This window comes from Urocampus carinirostris, chromosome 19, assembly GCF_059441175.1.
Source record: "Urocampus carinirostris isolate Australia breed hairy pipefish chromosome 19, RoL_Ucar_1.0, whole genome shotgun sequence".
Classification (NCBI taxonomy): Eukaryota; Metazoa; Chordata; class Actinopteri; order Syngnathiformes; family Syngnathidae; genus Urocampus; species Urocampus carinirostris.
In genome coordinates, this window is record NC_142367.1 from 17,970,329 (window position 1) to 17,993,544 (window position 23,216).

The window sequence follows — 23,216 nt, forward strand, 5'->3', positions numbered from 1 at the left end:
TTATAAAAATACTTCAAAAAAGAAAAACTACAGTAACACTGTACTACAAAAATACTACTAAAGCACTGCTTTGGCAATATATCAATTATACTTCTACTGAAATAGTGGTAGCCTAGATGGTAGGGCGCCCGCTCCGAGACTGGGAGGTCGCTGGTTCAAGCCTCGGCCGAGTCATACCAAAGACTTACAACATTGGTACTCATTGCCTCCCTGCTCGGCATTTAGGGGTTGGAATTGGGGGGTTTGGTCACCTAATGACTCCCAACACAGCAGTTGGGTCTAAAATGGATGAATAAAATGATGACTCACAACACGTGGTAAGCTTTCTCTCCTGGCTTTGATCTCTTTGATCTCCGGAAAAACTAACATAAAATGCGACAGAAACAAATTGAAAAAAAATCCAAACAGCTTGCCAACATCATTTTTGCCGTTCCATGTATTCTGTTACTCCCCAAGCCTGCACAAAATTCAGTAATTTTATTCATATTTAGTTTCTTTTGTCTTTTATTAGCATATTTGGTATTGGAGTAATCCAAAAGTAATTGAAAGTAATCCAGTTAAAGTAACCCTACACAAACCTGGATGTATATAAAATGATTTCACGGGCCAGATATAATTGTACGCCGGGCCGGATGTGGCCCGCAGGCCGTGAGTTTGACAACTGTGGTTTATGTCAACGGTGGCTTACCTCCAACTGTTTGTGCACCAGATCCGGCAGTTCCTCCCCGTACTCATTCAACAAAGCAACAGCTTTCTGCAGAGGTTCAAAGAGGACGTCCGCCGTTTGTCGTCTTTCCTTGACAGCCAGCAGGTGGCGCAGCACGTCGACCAGGCTTTGGTCATCCCCCTCCCAGACTTGCCGAGCCAGGCCCGTATCGACCTCAACCACGAAACTCTCCAGCTCTGACAAACTACGCCAAAAAACAAATCACGAAATGGGAATTCCCATCCGACAGAAAACAACTCGGACTCACCTGGTGGTAATGTGATCAACTAAGTGCTGTTTGAACACCAAGCTCCATTTCTTGACAATATTGAGCAACGATATTTTTAGGCCCCGGTTATCGACCCGCATCCAGCCTCGGAAAACGATAACCGGTTGCAGATCCCGCAGTTCTTCGTAGATTTTCTCGTACCTGCGATTTGGAGGAGGGGATTCTTAAATGGGGACCGGTATTAGCAGGGTTACTTTAACTTGATTACTTTCAATTACTTTTGGATGACTCCAATACCAAATATGCTAATAAAAGACAAAAGAAACTAAATATGAACAAAATTACTAAATTTTGCGCAGGCTTGGGGAGTAACGGCAAAAATGATGTTGACAAGCTGTTTGGATTTATTTTCATTTTGTTTCCGTCACATTTTATGTTAGTTTTGCCGGGGATCAAAGAGATCAAAGCCAGGAGAGAAAGCTTACCACGTGTTGTGAGTCATAATTTTATTATATATATATATATATATATATATATATATATATATATATATATATATATATATATATAAAAGACAAAAGAAACTAAATATGAATAAAATGATGACTCACAACACGTGGTAAGCTTTCTCTCCTGGCTTTGATCTCTTTTGATCTCCGGGAAAACGAACATAAAATGCGACAGAAACAAAATGAAAATAAATCCAAACAGCTTTTCAGTCATTTTAGTCATTTTTAGTTTATTTTGTCTTTTATTAGCATATTTGGTATTGGAGTAATCCAAAAGTAATTGAAAGTAATCCAGTTAAAGTAACCCTACCCAACCCTGATCAAGAGGTACTTGAGATTTTTAAAGGAATCCTTAAAAAGTACTATATATACACAGCAACCTTGGGTGTCCTGAAAGGCGTTTTGAAGTACAATGTATTATTATTATTGTTATTATTTACTTCACTAGCTTTCTACATATACACAAAATTATTGTTTATTTTATTTTCCAATTGTTTTACTTGATTTCATATTCACTTACCAAAATAAAATAAAAACATATTTTTGTTCCTTTTTTACCGCATATTGCACTAATACGATCCCAAAACTGTATGTAAAATCCTACATGCCCACATTTCTTGTGTAAATTATAACATTTATCTTCTTTGTTCGCTTATCTTCTTTGTTTTCTTTTATCCTCACTGTTAAATGTGAACCTGGAGTGCCACGTCCAATTTCGTTGTCACAATATGTTCAACCCATTTTGTAACACTGACAATAAAGGTATATTCTATTCTATTCTATTATTACTCTATGTAAATAATGTATTATTCTCGTAAAGAAAAATACTCTCACATTCTGTTTTTTATTATATTTGTTTTTAAATATGTGTTTATACTGTTCATATTCCGGCTGTTATTCATTATTATTTGTCTTGCTGCTGTGACAAAAGAAATGTCCCCATTGTGGGACGAATAGCAGATGATCTTATCTTATCTTATCTCATCATTTAGGTATTTGTTTCCCCTTTCTGCCAAAAGTAAAATAAAAAAGAAATAGGAAAAAAAGGAAAATTAGCTGTCAAGGTTGCAATGGCGCCCAATTGGCCCCGCCCATGTGGTGCCAGCTGCGGCTCGTTGACAGATTGGCTTTCCTTCTATTTAAGCCCAGTGCTCTCACTCACCTTTTATCAGTCCGTCAATGAACCTCTGCCCCGCAAGATGTAGGTTTCCTGTCCTGCATCATTCCCCTTTATTTTTGTTCTGTTTATTTTTATCTCCAGTTTTCGTTCCCGTCTCGTTTTCCCTGTTTAATTTCGATTTCCTGTTTTGATATTAATCCTATCGACCCCATATGTCTGATATCTTCTCTGGCAATTGGTATCGATCTCGTCTGCCTCTGGCTTCTGGCTGCTGCTTAACATGCATGACTCCCCATTTCCCGTAAAATAAAAGGCTTGTGAGAGAAACGTCACGCATTTGGGTCCTGATCATGTTCCGCTTCATGACATTAGCATTTTATTCAATAAGAAAAATAAGACTGCAACACTGGGTAAGAAATGTTTGTTTGGAAAAAAATAATTTAAAATATTTTTGCAATATTCTTTCCCTTTTTTTACTTGAATTTTTTTTATTACGGGCTGTAATATGTTTATGTTTTTCAGTTTTTTCACTACAATAAAATACTCTTATTAAGTATTTATTTTCTTATTCGTTTAAAAAGTTAAAAATACAGCAAAAAAGAAACTAAAATGAGGATTTCCGTAGAAAAATAGGATTAAAGAATATGTTTAAAGAACGGTTAATAAGAAAATAAATACAAAATAAATACAATTAAGCACTAAAAAGCAGTTGCAAATTGAATGTGGGCAAAATTATTTTCTTAGAAACAAACAAAGCATAAAAACACTTAAATACGATTTCACATTAAGAAAATGTTTTGCTGACAAGACAACAAAGATGTATGGTACCTAAAAATATATTCTCACCTACTTTAATATGATTTTTTTTTTAAATAGTATTCACGGATTTTATACTTTTCATTTTACTTTTTAACACGAGTGGCATTTTTTGTTATGGTTATTGCTTTTTTGGGTCTTGTAATCCCATAGTATAGTTGTAGGAGGACCACCATATAACTAAAGCTACAAAGTTTAGACGGAACAATCTTAGAAAAATAATTGATTGTCTTTATCATTATTCATTTAAAGGTTATGTCACTTTAAGAAATGGTTCTATGAAGAGTTTTAAGTCCAAAAAGTCGAAGAAAAAGCAAAAAACACTGACCTATCCACTTGCTCTTTGACGTCATCCAATGTGGGCGGCCTCTCTGGAACGCCATCTTGGGTTTGAAGTTCTTCTTCCCTGCCGCGTCTAAGGAACCGGCGAAGAACTTCCTCCTTGTCGTCCACGTAAAGGTATCGGTAGCGAAGCAACGAATCACGGAACGCGCAGCAATCGGCCATGACGTTCCGCACGCGCTCCATGAGGAGGCGACGCATGGTGGATAAGTCCTCCATGTCCTCGATATCTGCCTGTAGATCATTTTGGTTAAGCGAGGAGATCCTTCAAAAGGTTCTTCAGCACATTGGTGAGGTTTGGCATACCTGGTAGTGAGGAACGGAATCGCTGCAGGAGAGGCGCGGTATCAACGAAGAGGCTCGGAACGTATCAGCGACGAGATCTTCCACTAGCTCAAAGAAATTGTCTCCTTCTCCAAAGTCCAAAGATGGTGTGAAGACCATCTCGCCAGCTTTGAGGTCCAGTTGTGCCTCGAAGAGGGGCGCTGCCACAGTTTCGTTATCTGGAAAGGAATACAAAAACAAAAAACGTCGTTATAATGGCAGATTTTATTTTGAAATGTGTTCAGATGACTTCATTTTCATTTAGTCATGTAAAAAAAACCCTTATCTCGGAAAATATTATCTTTTTTTTTTTAATTCAAAATAAAAAAAATACTATTCCTTGAACAATTGGTTTTGGAGTATTTTATTTTTGGGCGGATGGACATAAAAGCAACAATTCGTTCAATATTGCCATATTTAGAGTTTTAAGTTTTTACTGTAAAACAACTGAAAAACATTTGGATGATTTACAAACACCAAAAAATATTACAAATATATATTATATATTATATATACAGTATAGAAAATAATTTGAACACCCAGCTATTTTGTTATTTCTCCCACTTAGTAATCATGAAGGGGTCTGAAATATTCATCATAGGTGCATGTCCACTGTGAGAGAGATAAACTAAAAAGAAAAATCCATGATACAGCGGCAAATAAGTATTTGAAGACCTCTGTAATAGCCAACAAAGGCTACTGTACCAAATATTAACATTCATTTTTTGCAGGTGCTCAAATACTGATTTGAAACTGTATCACACAAATAAATGGTTAAAAAAATCATGCATTTGTATTTCTGGATTTTTCTTTTTAGTTTATCTCTCACATTGGACAAGCACCTACGATAAAAAATTCAGACCCCTTCATGATTTCTAAGTGGGAGAAATAGCAAAATAGCAGGCTGTTCAATTACTTATTTTCGGTACTGTCTATTTTTAATATAAATATACACCACAGTAGCAACATATTGATTTATGTTTTTTTGATTGGTTATGTTGATTTTCATATTCATATTTTTTCTTTTAATCGTGATTTATTCATTTGGTTCTTTCACAACCATTTACATTCCTTTTTGTGTTTTGCTTTTTAGATAGATAGAGATAGATAGATACTTTATTCATCCCTGTAGGGAAATTCACACTTCCAGCAGTATCCTCGTGTTGAAAATAAAACAATAATAAGTAAAAGGAATATAATACATAAATACCCAATGTAACGTGTTGATATAGAGTATTTAAATAGTGCTACAAAAATACACACTGTAATAGGGTAATATGCAAATGTGGGGGTGTGGTTTAAGGTGGAGTTAAAGAGCCTCATGGCATGATCAAATCGTTTAACATAATTTATTCATTCATTTGAACTTCTCAACCTACGAGTGTTTAAAATCATGCATGCTCATATGATGGTTGATGTATTTTCTTATAATTTGAATTAGTAAGCAGTTTCTTTGCAAGGCACTAAATTATACACACTGTCCCTTCAAGTGAACAAATAAATGGGAAAAAGTATGGTTAGTATATATGTCATTCCAGGAAAAATTTAGGTACAAAGGCTTGATTTGTCAGCATCCGTATGGTTTATTCACTCCTGTCATAAGAGCTCACTAGCACATTTCGGGGTCACTCGATTGAATTGAGAAATCTTCTATTCACTAAGCAAGCGGAAGCGCCCCGTTATCTAATCCTTCCCCTTTTTGCTGACTCTGCCTCTGCATTGTTCTGTGGCCTGAACGTGCAAAATCTCATTTCGGGATGTTCTTCACCTGATGTGAACCTTTGCGCAAATTTCTAGAGTAAATTAAAGAAAAATAAATTAATCAGAAAAAATGAGTGTTAACTGTATTTTTGTGAGATTTTTTTTATGAGGTAACATGATTTCTATTTTTAAGATAAATTTTCCTTTTTCGTCTGGTCTAGGGTTGTCAAACCCATTCTTACTCGGGGGCCACACGATTGACAAACCGTTCTCTAGGGGGCCGGACCAGTTTATTAGCGGGAAAGAAAAAAGAGAAAGAAATAAGTGAGAGGGAGAGAAAAAGAGGTCAAGAAAGGGACAAGCAGAGAGGGAGAGAAAGGGACAAGGAAAAGAGAGCGAAAGAGGGAGAGAAAAATAAAGAGAAAAAGAGAGAGAGAGAGAGAGTAGGACAAGGAAAAAGAGAGAGAGAGAAAGTGTGGAGAAAGGAGAGAGAGAATGAAAAAGAGTGAGAGAGAGGAAGTGTGGGACAAGGAGAGAGAGGAGAAAGAGAAAGAAAAAAAGAGACAGTGTGGGACAAGGAGAGAGAGAATGAGAAAGAGAAAGAAAGAAAGAGAGAGAAAGAGAGTGTGTGGCGGACAAGGAGAGAGAGAGTGGCGGACAAGGAAAGAGAGGCGGACAAGGAGAGAAAGAGGGAGAGAGAGAGAGCAAGGGAGCAAGAGAGAGAGAAGACACAGAGAGAATGTGAGAAACAAAAAAGATACAAAGAGAAATAGTGAGAGAGGGGGAAAGAAAGCAATAGAAAGAAAGGAGTCCAAAGACAAATAGCAAAGAGAGAAAGAGAGAAAAAGAGAAAATAGAAACAGAGAAAGGGGGAAGGGAAGAAAGAGTGAGGGGGAAAGCAAAAGAGAGGAAAGAGAGGAAAAAGAGAGAAAGGGAAAAAGGAAGAGAGAGCAAAATAAGGTAAAAAGACAGTCATTTTGTTTTGTTTTTTGAAAAACAGATGTTTTTATTCTTCTATCTCTGCTTTAAACTGCATTGTTTTTTGTCATTGGGTGGAATGCTGGGTCCTCACGAACCACTGATTTACGGTGCTTTTAATAATGGGGAGAAGTTTTGCAGGACACTCTCACCTGTGTTGTCCAAAAAAAACTTGAGCGAACATTTCACGAATTGATAAAATCCCAGGACCACCATGTCATCAACGTAGTCCAGGTACGCCTTCCATTCGTCAGAAGACGGTTCCGACATGAAAATCTGCAGGTTCCTCTGGGGACGAAATGTCGGAAAATCAGAATCCTGTTGAAATCCAATTTCAGAAGAAGCAAATTCATCACCTCCAGAAGGGAACAAATCCTCTCCCCAGACGCTCGTACGGCGCTGTAAAAACGATGTATTCTCTGGACTCGATCATCCAGGTTTAGCAAAGTATCTTTTTTGCAGTCCTTTCTGTCAAATAAGGGCCTGGCCCAGGAATTGATGCAGTTCTGGATCTCCCCCACGTGGACTTTGGTCTTCTGGACTCGGTTCTCCAGGTCACAGATGGAATCCCGTAACTCTGTGATGTGCTTCCAAACGCCTTAAAAAAGCAGAACTGAGTCATTCAAAATCTATATTTTTAGGCATTCAGTGTTGTCAGTATGAAAATAATAAAAAAATACTAAAAAAAAGTTACATTCCAAAAGATACTGACAAGTTTTTGCCATCCAATATACCGTAAATTCCGGACTATAAGCCGCTACTTTTTTCCCTAACTTTCAACCCTGCGGCTTATTCAGTGATGCGGTCAATTTATGTCATTTTTCTAACGGCCGCTAGCGGCGCTCGAGTGTTGCTACCATTAACTGTCCTGTCAAAGCTATATTATTATTATTATTAAAGCTTTGAAAACTCTCTCGGTGTACCGTCTTTCTTTGTAAATATGTGTAACCCATGTATAATAATGTATTTGCAACTGTATATTTTTGTAATGTATTTATTTGTATTTATTTTAGACACTTATTCTGATATGTTTTGCACGGGTGAATGAAAAAGGAGGGGCGGAACAAACGCGGGGTGACGAGTTTAAGGGGGACCGCTAAAGTTGAGGGACAGACAAGGAAACAAGAAGGGGTAAAAAGTTGCTTGAAGAAAAACGAGTTGCGTGAGTAAATGTGTTCATCTGATATATTTTTCCCACCCTTACCTTTGTGAATACAGTATACACTTTTTTCCTTGGATTACTTTCAAAGGGACCCGGACTCTGCAGGCCTGCATCAAACCTTAAGTACCGTATCATGTTTCGTTCATTTTGCCTGCTGTGATTTTTGGACTGTGGACTTAAATGAAGGACATTTAGTTTCAATCGCGGGACTTGTCGGGTTTGGGTTAATTTTGTGTTACAATTTTTAATGTGGGCGCATGCGGCTTATATACAGGTGCGGCTTGTGTGTGTACAAAATCGGTTTTCCTCTTAAAATGTGGTGGGTGCGGCTTATAATCAGGTGCGCTCTATAGTCCGGAATTTACAGTATTTACTGGGAGCCCAATATGTCATGAACCGGAACAGGAGGAGGACCCAGATGCATAACATTTCTCACACAAGCTTTATTTTACGGGAATGGGGCAGTCATGCGCATTAACACAACCGCCAGTGATTCGACGATCGCTGGTCAGAAGAAGAAAGACAGAAGTCTGGCTTGGAACAACAGGAAGCCAGAGACCAACGAGATCGATACTCGATACCGGACAGAATGGGACTGACAGGATTGATAACAGATATAGGACAGAACCAGATAGACGGGAACGATACCAGACACTGGAGACCGATATCAAAACAGGACGAAATAGACAGGATCGATACCGGACAGGATACACAAACAGGATACCAGAAAGGGTCAAAACACACGTCTTGCAAGTGCAGACGTTCGTTGACAGACTGACAAATGGTGAGTGAGAGCACTGAGCTTAAACAGGAGGGAAGCCAATCAGTCAACGAGCCACAGCTGGCGCCAAATGGGCGGGGCCAATTGGGCTCGATGGGCAACCGTGACACAACAAAGCTGTTGACGTCTAAAGTCGTAAATTGCAATTTCTTGGCTCGTTGTACAGGCATTTTTTGTAGTCATCAAATAATGTTTTTAATTATTATTTTGATTCTGACTATTGTTTCTTACCATAATAATCTATTTATAATCCATATAGTTCGTATTTATTTTATTCTATTTTGAAAAATGCATTCATATCAAGCTTTTTAATCCATTTGAATTTTTTATCTATTTTTGAAATAAAATAAATAGGTTTCGGGCTTTTTTAATTACATCCTAAACTGTTAGATCGACATAAAGGAAATCATATTTTTAAAAATCTCAAATATTTTCTGCATTTATTGACATTGTAATCAAAAGTAATTTCTAAAAAAATGCCCTAAAAAAATGAATAAAAAAATAAATACGAAAATAAAAAAATATAACAAGCAATTTACTTTGGCATTCCCAAAAAAACCTACAGTAAAAAAATATATGTAATAGAAAAAGACAATTCCAAAAAAAAAAACGAAACAACAGAACCCCAACCACTAATTTAGAATAAATAAATAAAACTCTTACTAAAATAAATGATATGCAAACAGAAACAGTGGTGCTTTTATTCTTGTAAACTTTTTGAAATTAAGTATGTATTCAAATATATATATATATATATATATATATATATGCACAATTAGTTTTTATCTGCTTCACTCGTGTATTAATTTAACTTAAAACCATCGTTTTGGGATCGAGGGATCCCAGTTCGAATCCCGGCTCGTCCGTGTTGCATGTCGAAGTGTCCTTGGGTAAGACACTGAACCTCTAATACCCCCAATAAGCAGGTTAGCGCCTTACATGGCTGCAAGGCCGCTATTGGGAAATGTGGAGCACATTGTAAAGCACTTTGGGAAGTCATTGACTTGAAAAGCGCTATATAAATGCAGATCATTTCATTACATTTCATAACTATGCAGTAATTTTTTTTGACATCCAGTTTAATTTTGTTAGAGTTTGTTAGGTATTTTGGCCATTTTTGGTCCGTGTGCATGCTTATGGATGAACATTCGTACCTTGACTGCTCCAGTTCAAACTTTCTTCAGCCTCTGTCAGCCGGGAATCGATTTCCCCGAGCTGCCGCTGGAGAAGCCGATTCTCGACATCCAGGACGCAATCAATCATCTAAATATTGCAGAAAAAATGGTATATATTACAAAAACCTAGCAAAAGTATTGCCCGCCCAATAACTAGTTGTCATATTTTAAGCTTCAGACATAAAGCTCAGTCGTACCCAATTATTTCATCATTTTATATTTTATTTACAATGAAAAAACTGAAAAGTAGGTGTTGCAAAAATATAGGCCCTTGTTCTCTCAGCTCAGCCAAACAACTCCAGAAATTCCCTGATTACATCTAAATAATCCAACGTCGACCAAAATGACTAACTCTGACTCATTGAGTCTGGGTTTAAATGCACCTCCTCTGTAATGGCCTCAGAGACCTACCGGCAGCAGGTCCAGAATAAAGTTGTGGAAAAGTTCAAAACAGGAATGGGATACGGAAAGATTTCGCAACATTTACACAACTCTGGGCATACTGTATGAGCAATGTTAAAATGGAAAGCGCATAACCCCACTGCAAACATACCTGCCTGTCCCTCTAAAAACTGTTCAATGAAACCAGGTTAAAACTAATCAGAGAAGCAACCAAAAGAGCCATGAGCATGATGTAGGATCTGCAAGCATACAAAGCTGGGGTGGGACACTCTGTACTAGACGGCTATTAGTCATAATCTGCAAAAATCTGCCTTTTATGGAAGAAAGTCAAGGAGACAGCCTTTTCTGAAAGAATACCATAAAAAGGCCCATTAGGCTTTTGGAAGAAGCCACATGGGTGACACAAATAGGTGCTCTGGTCAGGTGGGGCTGAATGCATAGCGTTATAATTGGTGTAAGAGTAACCTTGAAAACACCATTCCCACTGTCAAACATGGTAGTGGCAACATCAGGCTCTGTAGTTTCTACAGCAAGGACTGAGAAGATCATTATATGATTAACTGGATGGAGCCAAATACAGGGTAATTCGGTCAAAAAATATTTTGGAGACCTGAGAATGTGGCGCAAACTCTTTCTTAAAGGACCCCAAACATAAAGCAAAATCTACAATGGAATGGTTTAAAACAAAATCAAGCTGTTGGAATGGACAAGCCAAAATCCAGAACTCAATGCTGTAGAGCATTTGGGGAAAGATCTGAAAAATGCTGTGGACCAACAATAATGAAACCTTATGGAACTTGAGCTGTTTTCTTAAGAAAGAACAGGGTTGGGTAGGGTTACTTTAACTGGATTACTTTCAATTACTCTTGGATTACTCCAATACCAAATATGCTAATAAAAGACAAAATAAACTAAATATGAATAAAATGACACACAACACGTGGTAAGCTTTCTCTCCTGGCTTTGATCTCCGGCAAAACGAACATAAAATGCGACAGAAACAAAATGAAAATAAATCCCAACGGCTTGCCAACATCATTTTTGCCGTTCCATGTATTCCGTTACTCCCCAAGCCTGCACAAAATTTAGTCATTTTATTCATATTTAGATTATTTTGTCTTTTATTAGCATATTTGGTATTGGAAAAATCCAAAAGTAATTGAAAGTAATCCAGTTAAAGTAACCCTACCCAACCCTGAGAAAGAATGGGCAAATATTTTTGTTTCAAGATGTGCAAAATGTATAAAGACATCCCCAAAAATACTTGTGGCTGTGATCGCAGTAAAAGGGGGTTGTACAAAGTATTACTCAAGGTTTCTCCATTTTCCTCATGTTGAGGTTTTTTTAGTTTTTCCTTGCCCTCATGTTGGTTCCAGAGCAGGGGATGGTGTAATAATAGTCTGAAAAATAGTCTGTGTCATAACCTGTGAAGCCCTTTGAGACTCTTTGTGATTAAGGGCTATACAAATAAAAATGACTTGACTTGATTTATTACGATTGTGTCTCATAGATTGTCGGTTCTTAAGTTTGAAGCCTGAAACAAGGCACAAAGTCGAAAGGTTCTTGGGGGGGGCAGTACTTTTGCAAGGCACTGTAAGAAATGTACCGGTTACATCAATGTTTTTTAGGTTAGCACTAGCATGCTAGCACTTATAAACTAACTTCTAACAATGATGTAAACATTTTTTTTCGATGTGAGCTATTAAATTGCTAGCAAATAATAAAGTGGACAAACAAAACCAAAAAAGTTAAAGAGTTAGTTTTATTTAAATGTTATTGAGTGATTTCTTAAAACTTTACTTTGTTGTATCGTCCCGCAGCGAGTTCTAGACTGGACACGAACTGCCACAGCTGCCCCCTGCTGGTGTAAAGCTGCCACGCGGTCTCTGGAATCTCTTGAGCCTGTCCAGCTTCCAGGTACTGGATTTCTCTCAACACCGACAGTAGCTGAAAAGGCAATTTCGAAATGTTTGGTTCTAGGATGATCAGGGTTGGGTAGGCTTACTTTAACTGGATTACTTTCAATTACTTTTGGATTACTCCAATACCAAATATGCTATTAAAAGACAAAAGAAACTAAATATGAATAAAATGACTAAATTTTGTGCAGGCTCGGGGAGTAATGGAATACATGGAACGGCAAAAATGATGTTGGCAAGCCGTTTGGATTTCTTTTCATTTTGTTTCTGTCGCATTTTATGTTCGTTTTGCCAGAGATCAAAGAGATCAAAGCCAGGAGAGAAAGCTTACCACGTGTTGTGAGTCATCATTTTATCCATATTTAGTTTCTTTTGTCTTTTATTGGCATATTTGGTATTGGAGTAATCCAAAAGTAATTGAAAGTAATCCAGTTAAAGTAACCCTACCCAACCCTGAGGATGATCACACATCTACCAGGTAAAAATCTCAACCTGCGGATTAAAGTTGACGGCGATCGCCCTGGAGGACGCGTCCCTGCGGATTAAGGGAAGACTGAGGTTGTGGTGACAGTGGTTATCAAGGTTCCTTGTCCATGTTTCATACAGAACAGTGCAGTATCTGGAAAAGAAATATAATGATACTCTTAAATGTATTTTGCTGGTTTTAAGCCATGTTCCCTCGAAGCTACGCGCGCGGCAATCGCGCACTGCCCGCACATTCTCAGCGTACAAGAAAATCTTGCCAGCTCAAAAAAAATCAGGGCTCGAAATTGCTAATTAAGAAGCGAATTAAGTCAAAGTTACAGTGCATGAAGGTAAAAATACACGGGTTCCCCTGACGCTGTGCTCTAAATGCGGTATTTTGAAGTCAAGGTCGAAGTAGAACGAAGTTGAGTAAAGTCAGTAGAGTTTTTCGAGAACCGGCTTCTTCGGCTCGGCTCACTAAAACCTCTTTCGGGTCCCAAACGGCTCTTCAGGTTGTTTTTGCTTCTTTAATCCCAACATGACCAAATATTATGTAAAATTATGCACAAGATGACTTAAAGGAAGAGGGGGTTAAGAACAAAAAAGAAAAAAATACCAAAATGAAAAAGTAGTGAAAAGGTAAGAAAAAAAAGAAACAAAAGGAATATAAAAAAGAAGGAAAATTTAAAAAAAAAAAAAACTGAAAAAAAGAAAAGAACGAAACAAAGAAAAAAAAGGAAATAGAGAAAAATAGAAAAAAAACAGGGAAAAAGAAGAAAAAGTTTGTGTTGCATTCAAATAATTTCCAATTATACCAAGTCAATCTTGTTGCCATTAAATAAAGTTGTGTATCGTGCAAGCGACTAAATAAGCCCCCAAACATGTTAGTATTATGCGACAATAGATACCAGGAAAAAAAAGAAATAGAAATCTTGTGAAAGAATTGCTGTAAAAACAAATTATGTTTGTAGGCCGTACAACTTTTGCAATAATACATTAGTCAATTCATTCAAAAGTGAAAATTGTTTTTGCATTGTCGGAAACTCAGCAAAATGTAACTTGATGTCAAGTTTTCAACATGTTTGATAATGATTTAGTTGCCACACTTGGGATTGCTGTTGCTCACTGTTGTTTCAAGCGTTGCTCACCGACTTTGTGTGAACGCTCAGACGCGTGGAAAATTGCAGGGAACATTGGTTTTAAGTAAAATGGACACATGGGAACGACAAGGAGGTCGGTTCAGGACAAACAGACGAGACTGACGGTGTGTCGATCCGTCTGTAACCGAAGCCGATGATGACGAGCTCTCCTTATTGGATTTGCGGCGGCGGCTTCATTTCCTGATCGCGGCGCTAGCGGCAATCCGACGTCTGACTCTGGCTCATAAATCAAACGGCGAGTCAGTTTTCCCGTCACCGTGACTAGAATCTTTCCAATCAAGATCGAGTTCACCTACGGACGTTTATTCTTATTTCGTTGACGTCACAGTGAGACCAAGTTATAAGGTGAAAGGAGGTCATGGGATTACCATCGGACAACAAAACCTCAAAACGACCACGTTAATAGTCGTACTTCTACTTACGAAAGCTTCAGGTTAAGAAGTACCTCTAGTTACAAAGGCGTTTCAGGATACAAAGTCAAAAATACAGTACAGGACGCACTGATTCTGGCTGCTTAGAGAGTTTCCCGAACGTAAACAAACTGGCTTTCATCTAAAATCTGCCTAGCGGATGCATGCTACAAGCATGCTCTTCGTGTCACCGTCACAGTTCAGAGTTCAGAGACAAGTTTCTGGCGGAATAGCAGGAAGGAGGACGCAGGTTTCATGGAATCAGTCCAAATTAAAGACATTTTAGCAAAATGCCATGAGTTCGGAAAGGAATCACCCGGAAAAAGTGTTAACCAGTCAGGCTATTGCTACCTCTGTCTCGTGCATTTTTGACAGTTTGTCAAAAGCCGGCAAAAGCTCACATCATTGGATCAGTTTTTCAAGGAACACAATGCAAAAAGGTAAATAAATATTTTTATTATTTCGTTTATTCTTTGTTTTTTGATATTATGTGCCTCTCGTTTCGTGTTTATTGTGCAGTTATCTAATTTTAACATGTATTTGTTTCAGGGTCTGATGCTCTTTCGTAATTTATTAAATAGATATCATACTGTACTTTTGGGGAGCTTGGAACAGATAAGCGCAAATACAACTCTACGTATGAAGTTTTCAGGTTATGAAGCTACTCCTAGAATGAATTATCTTCGCAAATAGAAATACCACTGTAGTTTGCTATTGCAGTAAAATTTTCACCAGCCATTGAGCTTTGAAATTTTCTAGGAAATGTGATCGCTTTTTTAGGATCAGTGGGTATCAATACATGCAGGGAATGGTGAGATTGACATTTGATTAAGATATTGGAGAATTTTGAATAATTTGTTTAAATGAATAGTAAGAATGGATAACCTCAACTGGCATTTGAGAATGGGTGAAAAACGAACAACATCATAACAGATAAAAGATAAAACAAGTACGATGGTTGTTTCCTACTAGCTTCAAAAGTTTTTGTGGAATCAATGAAGAAAAAAATGCAGAAGAAGAAATAGATTCAGAAAAGTTGAATGGGTATGCAAAAATGAGTAACCAGGACGTGAAAGGACCATCTATTCCACAGGTGTCAAACAGGCGGCCCGCGGGCCAGATCAGGCCCGCTAAGGGATTTAATCCGGCCCGCGAGACAACACTCAGAGAAGCACAAGAGAAAAACAAGCTGCATGTTAAAGTATGTCAACTTGATGTTGCCAAAGCCAGGTTCCTCTCACAAAGACACTGTACTTGTATTCATCTCTCTCTCTCTCTCTCTCTCTTTCCACCCCTTTTCTCCCACTCTCTGTCTCTTTCACTCTCTGTGTCTCTCTTTTTCTCTTCCTTTGTTGTTCTTTGTCTCTTTCTCTCTCTGTGTCTTTTAACCTCTTTTGCTCTTACTTCCTTTTTTCCTTTTCTCTCTTTTCTCTCTCTCTTCCCCCACTTTGTGCTTTTTCTCCTTTCTCTCCTTCTGTCTTTCTATTTATCTTTGGATTTATTTTTTCCTCTCCCCTTCTTTCCCCCTCTCTCACGACTTGTCTTTTTATCTCTTTTGTTTTTCACGCTCTCTCCCTCTCTCTCTTTCTTTGTCCCACCCTCTCTCCTTTTCTCTCCCTCTTTCTCTTATTTCTTTATCTCTCTTTTTCTTTCTCTTTAATCTACTGGTCCGGCCCCCGACAGAATTTTTGTTCTATCGTGTGGCCCCCGAGTTCAAATGAGTTTGACACCCTAACTACTCATGGTTCTAATGATAGGATATTCGGAATCCTGGTCTAACTAAACCCAATGTTGAGATTAATATGTCCATGTTTATTATGCATTTATTAGACTCAAATCAGTCTTACACTAATGATTGATCATTAAACCTTTGCAATAAAGAAATTCTTTGCTGTGACGATGCCATGAAACTGTCTCGTCCCAGATGGTCAGAAATTTTTTTTTTTACTAAATGCTGGTAAATTCAACTGTTAACACGCGATAAACTGTTCTTTGCATAAAAGGTTGGTCTATTTTTAATCGGCGTTTTTTTCACTGGTAATGCAGGGAGACCAACCACGTTGACCCTTCTTGATGCAACCTGGGAGTTCTCAATAAAAAGGGGGCTGGACCTTAAGAACGGGCTTAATATTTATGCATCGTTGGGGTTCATACAGTCCTCCCAGTTCTCCTTAAGAACCTCAAATTCATTCCTGGTGTCTTCTACTTATTATGACCTTCCCCTTTATTATATCCTTGTTCACAGGTACACTGCAAACCTAACAATTGGTCTTCTAAACAGGGTCTGCAACACCGTTTCCAGAGACGTGGTCCACCTCTGGTTAAGTCCTCAGCCAAGTATCCAAATGTTCTCTTTTTCGAGACTAGGACTGTCTACGATTCATGGGTAAACTGCAAACCTAATACCCGAATATCAACAATCTTCTATCTACCTAAATTCCGGACTTTTTAGGTGATTTGCCACTTTTGTAATTACACAAACCGCACCCATGTATAAGCCGCGTGCGCCTGCATTAAACCTCACCTCAAGACACAGTCGCAAGTTTAACCCAGACCATGCTGTAAGTTCCACGATTGTAACTACATAGATAGTACACAATTCTAGAATCGCAGTCAGCATCATGAATGGAAAATGATACCCGTAATTAAGGTATGATGCAGACTTGTAAAGTCCGGGTCCCGTTGAAAGTAATCCAAGGAAACAAAATGTATATTTCCAAAGTTAAGGGTGGGAAAAATACATATCCACTATTGTCCGCTGCGACAACAGACAGATCTACCGGTAACTCAGCGTTACCCCACTTCTCATCAGCCCGCGTTTGCTCCGCCCCTTTTTTGTTTATTCGTCCGTAGAACAGATAACAGAATAAATCTCTAAAATAAATACGTTACAGTTGCAAATACGTATTATACATGGTTACACATATTTACGAAGAAAGACGGTACACCGAGAGAGTTTTCAAAGCTTTAATAATAATAATGTAACTTACATCCCAAACCGTGCCTTTGAAAGGTACCAACACGCTAGTTAGGATCACGCTCGCAATGTATCAAACGTGCCTGTTAAAAAAAAAAGCATCCCGTAGTTGTGAAATTCACGGAAGATCGTCCTCAATTTCACACACAACTATCGCCATCAAGGGCGTCTTCCTCATTATCGGAACGTACCTTAACTTTATGGACAATGTATGCTTAAACTTAGAGGTTGCAGTGTATCTTGGCGCTCATATTCTACTGGTCTTAATCTTACCTTTTATACTCTAGCGCCGCTGGTGGCCATTAGAAAAATTCCATAAATCGGCCGCTTCACTGAATAAGCCGCAGGGCTGAACATTTGGGAAAAAAGTAGCGGCTTGTAGTCCGGAATTTACGGTAATCCGATTGTGGACTATCTTCACATAAATGAGTGATTGTCACGAAAACCCGATCAACTGAGTAATTGACAAGGAAAAACACCAAGGTCTACATTACTGTTAAGTACAGACATCTAATGTTTCATTTGCGCCTTAAAAAAATGCGCCTGAGCAGATAGGGGATTTAAGTAACAGGTTCAATGTAGCCTAATGTAGCGGAGTAAGAGTGCAGTTTCTTCTTTACGTATCTAATCAAATAAAAGTCAAAAGTATAATGAATTACAATACACCTAAAAGTTTAAAAAATAAACTCCCCAAATCGACTCAAATAAATGTAACAGGGTAAATGTAACTACTAGTGTGTAGTGGTGCTGATCCGTCGAGATCGTGTAGACAACCACAATTTGGAATTGGTCTTCAGGAGAACTTGAGTGGTGCTTGTGAGTTACTTACTTATTGATGGCCCCGGATGTGTAGCATAGCATAGTAAGGAATGCTCATTTCAGCTCAATAATGACCCACAATGACCCTGCTCTCAGTGTCCTCATAATGGACAACCCATTCCATACTTTGGCTGACAGTTTGGTTAACTGCCTCTCGGTTTTTGTCCAAACTATATTATGTACGTGGGCGCATGATGACATTTCGGGAAATATGAAAAGATGAGACGATCCGAACCTGTCAATCAGTTGCATCAGCTCCTCGTACCTCCGGGTGACCCAGACTCCGTGTGCGGATTCCAGGCACCTTGTTAAGAAATCACGAGATTCATTCTAGTTTATTGATAGTTATTACTATTTTGATAAGTTAATGATGACCCAATAGAGACAAAAATACTCACGGGTAGGAAAGCTGTCCAAGTTTGGAGAACTGTGTCCGGATGCGACATTGCAGTTCTCGGGCCCATCTCAATCCTCCGGCAACTGCAGGCATATTCTTATTCACCGGAGCAGAGCCTGCAGCAAAAAACGGGCGGCGGTTATAAGTACGGATTGTTTAAACAGGACATGCATTATTCGGCCAAATAAAAGGTCCGTAGAAGAGGTTGTCATGGAAACACCATCATTTTAACTTTCAGAGAGGGTGGATGATTGTTGGGGGCAACACCGTGAAATTTATTAATTCACATATTCAGAAGTTGGAGGAGTGGTGCAGAGTTGCGGAAAAGTTTTTCGATGAAAAAGGTCACTTTTCATTTTTCAAGTGCGTGGCTCTTGGTCAAGACATCTGGTTATTTGGATTTAAACTCTGTGTTATTCATCACCTTCATACATACCAAGCTCTTTTTCAGTGTTTATACGTTCTTGGTAGAGATGTTTGCAGAGGTCGAGATCTTCGTCAAACATCTTGACTAACTGAAGGTACCGGTCTGAAGCAGCTTGTGCGACTAAGGGGCGTTCCAACAAGCCTCCAAACATCTCCAGAACCTGGAATAGTCAAAAAGACACCCTGTGGTCAAGATGACCATTTATAACAAGCTGGATCCATTACCTTGAAGGCATGCTCTAGCCCCGGAGCATCATCAAAGGCTTGACAGAAGACAGTGCCGAGTTGTCGGTCCAAATGCTCCACCAGCCTCTTGAAATCCATCACGTCTTTCTCAAAATCCTGTAGAGTTGCCAACTGGATGTCACAAGGAAAGTCAATGACTAAAGCAGAGTGCAACATGCCTCACCTTATTGTAAAGGTCCAAACAATTGTAAGGTTTCTCTGACAGGATCGTGAAACCATCCAAAAACTCCTGGTGCAACTGCTGGACCTGAAGGCTTAGTGCCCGACCTCGAACACCTCCCATCTCCAATTTCTCCAGCTTTGAAAATTCAGATACTGCCGAAAGAATGTCCTGAATCGAAAGAAGGAAAACGTTGGGATGGTGATGACAAACTCATCTGGTTCCAATCCTTACTTGTATGGACGCCACTCGATGGATGAAGCTGTCAAATCCAGAGAACACCAAAGCGGTCGGGAAATCCCAAGGCTTTACAGAGTTCCCGTTTCTCACGAACTGGCCCAGGTTACTCCGGCAATCCTCAAAAATGCGTTTGAATTCTTCTAAAGTCTCCAAGCTTGTTTTCACCCTTGCGAGGCTTTCAGGAACGTCTCCTTTGAGAAGCTCCTCAGGCATCAAATAACCCTGGGCCTGTTTTGGGCGAGGGAAAAAGCAGGTCAGTTGCATGCGGTTACATTATCTAGTACAGCCTTGGTGCTGCCGAGCTCTCAGGGAGTTGGTTGATTGGGGGCATAGGGGCGGGTTTGGATGTGTCGGGTCCTTGGTGACAGCTTCACACCCTTTTCATATGTTGTCATACTTTCAATGAAATGAAATGAAATGAAATGAAATGAAATGATCTGCATTTATATAGCGCTTTTCAAGTCAATGACTTCCCAAAGCGCTTTACAATGTGCTTCACATTTCCCAATAGCGGCCTTGCAGCCATGTAAGGCGCTAACCTGCTTATTGGGGGTATTAGGGGTTCAGTGTCTTACCCAAGGACACTTCGACATGTAACACGGATGAGCCGGGATTCGAACTGGGATCCCTTGATCGCAAGACGAGCGCTCTACCTCCTGAGCTACTGCCGCCCCATCAAACCTTCTACCATAGGTGGGTAGTGAACTCCTCATCTCGCGATTATTTAGATTATAGATGCTGGTGTTAATCCATTGCATCAATTTTCTGCATGGAGTATCCTCACTAGGGTGGCAAGGTGCTGAAGCCCATCCCAGCTGTCTTTAGGCAGTGGGCAGGACACACCCTGAACTGGGTGCCAGCCAACCGCAGGGCACACAGATACAGACAACCATTCATACGTTCATTCACACCTAGGGACAATTAGGACTCGCAAATCAACCTGCCATGCATGTTTTTGAAATATGGGAGGAAACCGGAGTGCCCGGAGGAAACCCATGCAAAGATTCGGAGAACATGCAAACTCTGTTCAGGGGCGCCGATAGCTGGCATTAAACTCTGGAGCTGGTGTTAATCTCATTTTAATTTATCTTTTAATTTCTGAATTTAGACACTGATCTCGGTTTCTGCGGCTCTTCAGAACGGCGATTCAACAGGAATGGAGTCTTTCAACTCTATAGTTTCCCTGACCAGTCAAGTCTACTTTGAGTCGAAAATATGTGGGAATGGATCAAGTTTTACCAAAATATATACAGACGAGAGTAGGCACACACACACAAGAAAATTAAGGCTTAAATGAGGAACAATGATGCTATAACAAATTATCAAGGATCAGAAACACTGATCAATGTTTTCATAATTTCCTTTAAAACAATAATGACACGTCAGTGGTGAGCTATTTTTGGAGGTTGTCCAAATATTTGATGTCTATGTGAGTCTAGCACAGGTGGGATTCTGAAGGATTTTATACATTTGACTATAAAGGATTTTATAAGATTGACAACAAATTATTCAGTTGTATGCAATACTGTCCTTTAGTTCAGTGTACAAATTCAGGGCAGGCTAGTGGAAGATGTTGTTTACAGGACAGGACGTACTGCTGATAGGACAATCAGCACATCCAGACGTTGTTGACGCAGAAAGGCCCGGTGTTGTTTTGAGGAAGAAAGATATCAAGGCACTCGTCTATGAGATTGTGAAGCCCCGGGGGGACTTCCTTGGCACGCCCATGGGAGGAGCCAAGACGCCATCTTGCGGGGAGACTTGGGCCAAGAAGAGAAATCTAAAGAACTTCAGAAAAAGGGCTTTCCAGAGACTCCAGCGTCGCTTCTTCGGCCGTCTTCAAATGGAGTTCACTTAGTTCTTTTGTCAGGGAAAATAAATCTGCCCCCGTGTGCAAATGTCGACTTTCCTGTTCATTTCTCCCTCAAGAAACTAGCGTGCATAAATTGTTGGATGAATCTAGGTTACGTTTGGTAAATGGAGTCGGATAACTAATTCGAACGATTTGGTAAACGGTACATTTTGATGATTAAATTCCAACAGTTCTAAACTTTACTCATGACAGTTCATTCAAGTGGGTAGCTATTGCTATTTTGTTGTTTTTTTCTAAGCTAGGAGTTAAGAAAAACTGGTAAATTGCAACAGTAACGTCCAACAAATCTCTGGTCTATACTTAAAAGTAGTGTTGTAAAAGAAACACTGCAAAGGAGCTTTAATGAGGGCCTTATCTTAACTTGAAGGAGAAAATACTCCCAGCTCGTCTTTAATGGACTAACCCAGCACTCAATTTCCACCTGCCGTCCATCTACAGACAGGTGCTTATTTCCGAAATTGCTTTGGCAGCAGTGTTCCCTCTAAGCTGCGCGTGTGCGCAATTGCGCACTGCTCGCACATTCTCAGCGCGCAAGAAAATCGAGCCAGCGCACAAAAATGAGGGCTCAAAATTACTAATTAAGAAGCGACTTAAGTCAAAGGTACAGTGCATGAAAGTAAAAATACACGGGTTCCCCCGACGTTGTGTCCTAAATGCAGTATTTTGAAGTCGAGTCGAATAAGAACGAAGTTGAGTAAAGTTAGTAGAGTTTGTCAAGAACCGGCTTCTTCGGCTCGGCTCACTAAAAAGGAACCGGCTCTTTCGGGTCCTAAACGGCTCTTCAGGTTGTTTTTGCTTCTTTGATCCCAACATGACCAAATATTAAGTAAAATTATGCAGAAAATGACTTAAAGGAAGGGGGGAATAGAACAAAAAAGAAAAAAAATACCAAAATGAAAAAGTAGTGAAAAGCTGAGAAAAAAAGAAACAAAAGGAAGAAAAATTTAGAAAAAAGACAGAGAAAAAGAAAAGAAAGAAATGTAGGAAAAAAGTAAATCGAGAACAAAAAGAAAAAAGTAACAGCTCGGAAAAAATAAACACAAAGTGAATCTCTTAAAGGATTTTTTTAAAAAAAAGTAGAAAAAAAACACTGAAAAAATAAAAAGTTTGTGTTGCATTCAAATAATTTCCAATATCAAGTGAATCTTGTTGCCAACATTGTACTTCCACTCAAAAATGTGATTAAGTACAGTTCTGTATCTTACAACCGACTAAATAAGCCCCCAAAATTTTAATATTATGCGACAAAATATATCAGGAAAACAAAAAAATGGATATCTTGTGAAAGAATTGTAAGAACAAACGACATTTGTAGGCCGTACAACCTTTGCAATAGACAATGAGTCGATTCATTCAAAAGAGAAAAATAATTTTGCATTGCCGGAAACTCGGCATAATGTAACTTGGTGTCAAGTTTAAGACATGTTTGATAATGAATTATCTTGCCACACTTGGGATTAAGGTGGCTCACTGTTGTTTCAAGCGTTGCTCACCGACTTTGTGTGAACGCTCAGACCCGTAAGGAAAATTACAGGGAACATTGTTTGGCAGCCACAGAAAAAGCAACTAAATGCCGACCTGCCGGACAAGGAGGTTGCAGATCCCTCTCAGCAGAACCACCAGTCTGGCCGGCGTGCTGTAGTGTTTGCAGTTGGCCCAGATCAGTCCCACTCCATGCATCAGGGGGTGGAGCTGACCTGCGACACGGGTAAACTCGTCCCCTTCGATGTCCTCGCACAGACGTTGCACCGGCGTCAGGTAGGTGCAGATGTCTGCCGCTTCCTCCACACCTACCAGGTCCGAAACCTCACTTCAGTGATCGGTACATATCTAAGCGTAGAACACGGCTGAGAAAAATTCCTCAACCGGAGTTGGGTGT

The 23,216-nt window shown here is 39.2% G+C and overlaps 1 protein-coding gene across 1 annotated transcript in view; it reads right to left on the bottom strand.

Annotated features, from left to right (window-relative positions):
• Positions 1–23,216, bottom strand: part of dnah9 (dynein, axonemal, heavy chain 9) — a 254,737-nt gene that overhangs the window by 222,344 nt on the left and 9,177 nt on the right. Inside the window, exons 5-20 of the mRNA XM_088323097.1 lie at positions 22,916–23,127; positions 19,459–19,692; positions 19,228–19,395; positions 19,044–19,160; positions 18,829–18,979; positions 18,394–18,508; positions 18,231–18,299; positions 12,657–12,783; positions 12,046–12,192; positions 9,823–9,931; positions 7,082–7,323; positions 6,878–7,013; positions 4,029–4,225; positions 3,709–3,956; positions 975–1,136; positions 689–911 (exon numbers count right to left, since the gene is read on the bottom strand). Coding sequence (XP_088179223.1) covers positions 689–911; positions 975–1,136; positions 3,709–3,956; positions 4,029–4,225; positions 6,878–7,013; positions 7,082–7,323; positions 9,823–9,931; positions 12,046–12,192; positions 12,657–12,783; positions 18,231–18,299; positions 18,394–18,508; positions 18,829–18,979; positions 19,044–19,160; positions 19,228–19,395; positions 19,459–19,692; positions 22,916–23,127 — 2,657 coding nt within the window. The remainder of the gene's footprint in view (positions 1–688; positions 912–974; positions 1,137–3,708; positions 3,957–4,028; positions 4,226–6,877; positions 7,014–7,081; positions 7,324–9,822; positions 9,932–12,045; positions 12,193–12,656; positions 12,784–18,230; positions 18,300–18,393; positions 18,509–18,828; positions 18,980–19,043; positions 19,161–19,227; positions 19,396–19,458; positions 19,693–22,915; positions 23,128–23,216) is intronic.